Source organism: Arachis ipaensis, chromosome B3 (assembly GCF_059453495.1).
Source record: "Arachis ipaensis isolate K30076 ecotype BB chromosome B3, ASM5945349v1, whole genome shotgun sequence".
In the NCBI taxonomy this organism is placed as follows: Eukaryota; Viridiplantae; Streptophyta; class Magnoliopsida; order Fabales; family Fabaceae; genus Arachis; species Arachis ipaensis.
This window is the reverse complement of record NC_142438.1, coordinates 24,272,983-24,280,586: the sequence shown is the minus strand read 5'-3', so window position 1 is coordinate 24,280,586 and position 7,604 is coordinate 24,272,983. Positions and strand designations below refer to the sequence as shown.

The window sequence follows — 7,604 nt, the reverse complement described above, 5'->3', positions numbered from 1 at the left end:
TACCCATGAAAGATGAAAACGCTGACATATGTACCTACACTAAATCGAAACTAAACTTGTACCCACGGAAGATGTCCTTTGTGTGACAAAAGTACTTTGTCTTTGGAGGGTTGGAGTGCCACGTAGGGTACTTTTGTCACACAGAGAACATCTTGCGTGGGTACAAGTTTAGTTTCGATCTAGTGTGGGTACATATGGCAGTGTTTTCATCTTTAATGAATACAAATGGTCATTTATTCTTATGTTATGATGACTAATCATAGTGTTTTAAAAAGAGTTACTAAAATTAAAGTAACACTTTTTTATTATTAAATAACAATTTTTAAAAAATATTGTCTAAAAAAATTGTTACTAAAATAAAAAAATATATATAATTTTAATTTTAACAATACTTATATAGTTACTATAGTATAATCATACTACAATCCATGACTAATTATAATGCTGGCAAACGTATCATTTTGGAAGTTCCCTTAAAAACTCTCTTATCAGTTATCAATAGAGAAGGTCAAGCCATATTTTTAAAAGTACCATTTCCCATGGTGACGATTTAGAACTATGAATCATGAATAGAAGTACAATCAAGAGTCATGAGTAGTTCAAATTCCATGTACAATCCATAATCAAGAATCACGAGGACTTCAAATTCCTTGTAGATTACTTCTGTAAAGGATAAAGCAGACCCCAAAAATAGAAAACATATGACAGCTACTATAGGTGCTGATAGCTATCATATATATCTTCCCAAAGATACTTTAGAGCATTATCACACGTTACATTAGCACAGACTCATGTATAGAACAAAACTGATTTTTTTTTTAATAGAATGGAATTGTTAGGATGGAAATGATTCAATCCCATTCCACCAGAACTCTCAATTTGAGGGGACTTGGGATGAAAGTTCTTTTTCTCAAACGATTGTTAAATAGAGAAGAATTGACTCAATCCCTTTCTTTTTTTTATCAAGAAGCAATTAACACACATCAAGATTGTTCTGAACAAGGAAGGGGAAACATCTTTATGTTTTGCCATATTCCTTTCCCAATTCAAGCGGCTACTAAAAATAGTTTTACTTCTTACTATCCAAAAACTGAAACCATGAGCAGCAAATGTGATATACTCAAAAGCCAAAACCACCACCTCAAAGAAACTTTGTTGCCTCCACTCATATCCTCACTGGGTCCCAATCCCACTGATGATGATGACGAGGATGACGTCGACGACATTGTTCCGGTAACACCTCCATTGCTCACACTTAAACTGCATGTATAATGTGTTTAAAAAAATGGTTAATTTCCCTTTAACACTGGCAAAGAAAATTAATATTAAAAAAAAACGGCAGAAAGAAAGCAGTTTCAATAAGGTAAAATTTTAGCTCAATTCACCTGGAAGGAAACTTGCATTTATCAGTACCTGAAAAATCAAAAACCATCAAGGCATAAGTCTTCACTCATATTTTTTTCCCTTAAATTTCGGCATTAATTTAATTTAATCTTATCTTACTCTAAGCAAATTAAAAACAAAATAAGCTGAATTCACACGAACGAATCTATAACGAATAGAACCAAATCTACCTTGCATGAAGTTCTGATCCAAAAAAGTAAGATAAAAAAAAGGAGAAAAAAAAATGAGGGGTTTTATTTACTGACTAGGGTTCAAAGAAATAACAGCAGCGGTGTTACTGAAACTGCAGCTATCATCGGTCAAGCCATGCTTCAGGAAGTAATCGTTGAAAGCATAGGAAGCCATAAGCGGAGTATTGCTTGGGTCGTAGCATGGTCCTCCATTTTGGATTGGGCTGCAGTCGGCCCCACCAGGCCCACAGGCCCAATTCAGCGCCGTCATCAGATCCGAGTCCTCCGCGTTGTTTTTCGCCACGCACCAGAGCTCCTGCGGCGGAATGCCCCCGCCGCCGCCAGAAGCGCCACAAGACGGGGTGAGTGTGAGAAGGAAGTGGAGAAGAATGAGTCGGTGAAAGACGAAGAAGCTTTTTGGTCTGTGCATGTTTTACACGTGGTATGAGATCAGATGGCGAAGAAGAAAGATGTGAAATCGGTTTTGAGATTGGTAATGCTGGTTTGAGGTAGTTTTGCTTTTTTATCGGGAAATATTGACCGTTATTGCGGTGTTCTGGAGGGAAATTGAGGAGACAGAGAGAAAGAAAGAGAAGTGATTATTGGTGCTGTTGTTGGTGACTGTGTTTGAAGACAAGTTGAGACTGTGAGGGGTGCTTTTTGTAACAGTGACCGGAACCACTGAATGGTTGTCTTTTTTGCTCTCTCTTTTCTGCTAATACTATACTACCCTTGTATATTCTGAATTTCTGACTTTCTTTCGGTTAATTGACTTAGGTCCAACTTGAAAAAATAGTTTAATTAAATTATTTTAAAAAAAATAATTTAAACAATAAATAATTATATTAAAAATATTTTATAAATAAATTATTTTGTATTTGAATTTTTAATTTTAAAAGTATTTATTTTATAAAAAGGTGATAAAAAGTAATAGTATTATGAGAGAAGTCATTTCTTTTAATTTTTTTATAAGCTCTTAAATAACTTCTTAAAAAATTACAATTTGGTTTTGAAAATTACACCAAACATTAATACTATTACTTTTTATAGGTCAAAAGCTCAAAAAAAATTACTTTTGAAACTTTCCAAACGGACCCTTAATAAATGTATGCTTTACTTAAATTCTTTGATGATAGAACTGGTTTTTTTTTTAAACGAAATAAAAGTAGTGATATATTTTAATATTGTAATTTTTTATTTTTTAAAATTATAGAAGGTATACAAATCGGACGGTATAATTTTTGTACCTCTGACAAATTAAACTGTCTGATTTCTGTACCTCTACAAATCGGACGATTCGATTACTTTACCTCTAACAAATGAGATAGTCCAATTTCTATTTCTCTAATTAAACGGTTCCACATTTAAAAATAACATTTTAACATTCCACATTTTAAAAAAATATCATTGGCACTCTACTATTAAAAACAAAAAATGTTAGAACAAAATAAGTTCAAATCCTCATCCTCCTTTTATGTTAAAAAATAATGGTACACGTCTTTTTCGATAAGGGCGAAGTATTTTTGTTCTTTTAAAATTCTTAGTCAATTTCAAATTATTTGAATAATTGGTCTAAGTAACTCTTATTATTAGTCTAAGCAATCCCAACGCATCAACAAGTTAGTATTACAGGAATCACATAAACTAATTACTCGAATAATCAAAGATCAATTAAAAATTTTTAAATTATTAAAAAATATTTGTCTTTTGAACAAATTGTCAGAAACAGTTAATATTCAAGATGATTCTCAAAAATTATATATGTAATTTATTTAGTATTTTAGTTATTAAAATATATATTCTAAAATAGCTATAAAAAATATAACATGAATTTTACATTAGTTTTTTTAATTAGTTACTTGTAGATCACATGACACTAGGAGTGACAATAGGATGAATAGAAGCGGATTTTTATCCTATTTGATCGTTTTTCACCTTACAATAATTTACATAGAATTCGTGCCACTCTTATTCACAGGTAGTAAAAAATTAAATTCTAACCCGCCCCGTTTTTACCTGTCTCTATAATTATTAAAATCCAACAAATAAAATTAAATTTTAAAATTAATATAACTATCATTACACAAATAACATAAATTAAAGTAAAAAGTTAAGAATGATATAATATTATTAATTATTTTACATATACTATATATTATATATTAAAATTATATATATTTATATATATACCAGGACGGGTAGGGACGGGTATTATATCCAAACTCGACCCGCCCCCATCCAAGACCCTACCCCGTCAAAAACTCGCCCTACACCGAAGCAAGTAAGGACGGGATGGATATCCACAAATTCGGATAGTATTACCATCATTAGATAACATGTGGTATAAATTATTGTGACAAGTCATCATTTAATTAATAAAAGAATCAATTTAAACTATTTGATCATTCAAAAACAAAATTGACAAAGTATAATTTTTTAAGAATTATTTTGACTATTAATTATATATTGAAAAGACACTCTTTAGTCTATGTAGTGATATGGAAAGTGGTGTGAATGGGGCGAAAGATTTTCGATGAGGCATCTGGCCATGCCAGAGAAAGTAATAAGGAGAAGAGCATGGGGCAGAGATCATTTGGTGGTAGGAAGGAGACTTTTAAGAGTTTTTGTGTATCATTTAAGGACAAAGTTATAGGGAGCACTGGTCTTAACATATTACCAAGAGAAAGCTATGTGTAGAATAGCAACAGCGAGTAAATACCCATAGTCGTCCCTGAAATTCGCGCAAATACTCAATGTAATCCTCAAGATCCCGATTTTTTCATTGTAGTCTTCCAGATAGAGCTCCGAGCACTCAAAGTGGTCCCTGAACATATTTCTGGTGATGAGTCATCACCGGAGTGCTGACGTGGCCTCTGTTTGCCACGCTGGAGGGGTCCAACTGCTATCTGAGATGGCCAATTTCCAATTTGTACCTACGTTGGTCCCTCCCTTTATATCTAACCCTAAATCCCCAAATTTTCGTAAACTTCATCTCTTCTTCTTGTTCATCATTCTCTATCTAACTTTATAAGCTCTTTAGCAGCATATGTGGTTAAATCCACATTCCGGTGGGATCGGCAAGCATAAAGCAGAGTCCCTTAAGATATCACAAATTTTCCATTTAACCCTTCTATTTATCCTATATTCCATGCCAACTAATCCAAGAACTAAACAGAAACAACAATACTTTTTGAGGGACTAATCCGAATCTGCACTGCAAAAATAAATGTTCCATAAACAACATATTTATAATAGATTTGAGCTAATTTTCCAAATAATGTCATTATTCTTTTTTGGCGTGCAAGATCCAAATCTGTTTGCAATGGAATCAGAAAATATTTGTGGCATGAAAGGGTAAAGAACATCCAATTCAACAGGGCCTTAAACACACATGACACATCTAATGTTGGCTTGTAACCACACTCAATTGGTCTACCACTTCAAAATACATTCATTTGCAAGCCAACTTTTAAAATTAATTGTAGCTAATCAAAACGGGGTAGAAATTTCAGCACAAGAAAACCTCTTCAATTTCTGATCTTTCTATTAAGGGAAAATGAAATGATTTTTCAAGATTAAGTCGCCGGTAACTGAATCAGGCAATCGTGATTTGAACACACGTGCTATTTCTTTTTTTTTCAATGAAAACAAATCTCTTCTTGAAGAAATAACTATAGCTCCAATGACTTCAGCTTAAAAAAGCCCTCACATAAATTTCAGCTTACCAACCTGAGAAAATAAGTTAGAAAAACTGTGTTAGGTCTAAACAGGGTGAACATTACATTAATAAAAGAATAGATTTTTAACTGTAGTTGTTGCTGGCAGCTTCTTTGTCAACGGTTGCTTCTCACCCATGGATGCTTCAACACACTTCAAAGTGATATCTGCATATCCCTATATCAAGTTAATAAAATATCGCAAGTTTAGGATTTTTCAATTTATTTATTTATTTCAAAAAAGGATCAAATGCACAATAACTCAATCAGACTACATCTATGTGATGGTAAATTTTTTGTTTATAAATAAATTTCAGCCTCAAGGGTCAGTTTTGGGGTTATGGTAAATTATGAATTCATAATCTGACTACATCCATGTGATGTAAAGAAAGCAGTTTCAGAGGAGTATACACAAAAAAAATGTGTTTACAAGAAGCAAGAGACACAATAAATCAATCAGACATGAAAGACATGCTCAAAAAATACTTGGTACATAGTTTTTACTTTTTAGAGAAATCTTGCAGTGTGATCAAATGGTTCAATTTCTAATGTTTATTCAACTGCTCTCCATAGTTTAACGAGAATAATGAACCAAAAACAAAATGTACTAGTACTCTGCTTATATTGTTTCCAATAAGATGTAGCTCTTCAATATCTATCAATGATTGTCTAAGCCATTCAACTTGCCCAGTTAAACATGAAATATTTAGTGGCTCCTAACAAACATGATGGAAATTTAAGAAGCAAATATAAGTTGGGGAAAGATATAGAAAGGAACCTGGCTACCTACCAATCTACACCAGTATCACTTAAAACTAGAATACGGATGCTAGGGCGGCAAATGGCAGCACGAAGGCCATTGGAGGTGGAGGTTTGGGCATCGGGGTGGATGTAGGTTTGGAGAGCGTAGAGCGTAAGCAGATTGTTAGGATATAATTGCAAGATAATCTTGGATTATCGATAGTTAAGAGGTGATTGTTGGTGGCTACTTATTTAAAGTTGATTGTAGTGAAAATTTTGCATGGTAGAGATGTGGAAAATGTTGGATCGGGTGGGTGAAGAGGGCTGGACTGAAGTTGTTAGAAAGAAAGGGAAGAGAAAAGTGGGCATGTCTGTCAAGGTCTGACAAGATATGAAAAGAGGAAAGCAATACTATGCTCTTCCTAATCAAGCTGGGCTTATTGTAAAAGGTCACAAGATATAAGGCAATGTCTGCTCGTACTGGGTTGGGGAGAGGAAAGTCTTGCCTGAGACACCATTATACAACACAAAAGAATGTTGTAGCAAATTAGGGATAGAAACTTGTGATTTCCCCTTTTAATTATACATCGGTGATCAAAAGTGGCCACAAAATGAATAAGAGTAAAGTATCGTTTTTGTTCTCAACGTTTGGGGTAAGTTTCAAAGTTGTCCCTAACGTTTCAATCGTTCTATTTAAGTCCTTAACGTTTCAAAATTGACTCAATGTTGTCCTGCCGTTAGGGATCCATTAACAGAATTGACGGCGGGATAAAATTGAGACGATTTTGAAACGTTAGGGACTTAAATAGGACGAAAACGTTAGGGACAAAAACGATACATAAAAATAAATTTTAATTTAATTTTATCTTTCAATAATATTAATTTTTACTGTACATAGTATTCAATTATTTTTCAATTACATCTAAATAAATTACACTTAATCACATTACTTTCATTTTAAATAAATTTATTTTTTTATAATTTTAAAGAATTTTAATACATTAGAGACAAAAGGTATAATTTATATTATATATATATATATATATATATATATATATATATATATATTGCAAGTTTATATACTAGTTATTCTACAAATATTTCATGATAATTAAAAATCTTTAAGAGTAAAATTATAAAAAAAAATTATAATATGATTAAATGTAACTTACTTAGATGTGATTAAAAAATAATTGAATACTATGTATAGTAAAAAATTGATATTATTAAAGGATAAAATTAAAATTTATTTCTATGTATCATTTTTGTCCCCAACGTTTTCGTCATATTTAAGTCCCTAACGTTTTAAAATCGTCTCAATTTTGTCCCGCCGTCAATTCTGTTAACGGATCCCTGACAGTAGGACAATATTGAGTCAATTTTAAAACGTTAAGGACTTAAATAGGACGATTGAAATGTTAGGAACAACTTTGGAACTTACCCCAAACGTTGGGGACAAAAATGATACTTTACTCAATGAATAATGATCATGATGGGTTTGAAGCTGAATAGTGAGACAACGCGAAGAGGAATACAATGGTTCTATTAAAATTGCTGCAGAGGTCTCCTTCGA

At 32.5% G+C, this 7,604-nt stretch overlaps 1 protein-coding gene across 1 annotated transcript; it reads right to left on the bottom strand.

Annotated features, from left to right (window-relative positions):
* Positions 1 to 637: 637 nt before the first annotated feature.
* LOC107634294 (PLASMODESMATA CALLOSE-BINDING PROTEIN 5) lies at positions 638 to 2,267 on the bottom strand. Its single transcript, XM_016337835.3, has 3 exons — positions 1,650 to 2,267; positions 1,386 to 1,413; positions 638 to 1,260 (listed from the first exon to the last, which is right to left on the bottom strand). The coding sequence occupies exons 1-3, from the start codon at positions 2,002 to 2,004 to the stop codon at positions 1,080 to 1,082; spliced, it is 564 nt and encodes a 187-aa protein (XP_016193321.1). The 5' UTR covers positions 2,005 to 2,267; the 3' UTR covers positions 638 to 1,079.
* Between the last annotated feature and the right edge of the window lie 5,337 nt (positions 2,268 to 7,604).

Bases quoted from the DNA above. Each gene is read 5' to 3' on its own strand.
- LOC107634294 (XM_016337835.3), bottom strand. From the start codon at position 2,004: ATGCACAGACCAAAAAGCTTCTTCGTCTTTCACCGACTCATTCTTCTC. The intron at 1,414-1,649 runs GTCAGTAAATAA...TTGATTTTTCAG, and splicing joins TGTTATTTCTTTGAACCCTA to GTACTGATAAATGCAAGTTT. The intron at 1,261-1,385 runs GTGAATTGAGCT...TTATACATGCAG, and splicing joins AAATGCAAGTTTCCTTCCAG to TTTAAGTGTGAGCAATGGAG.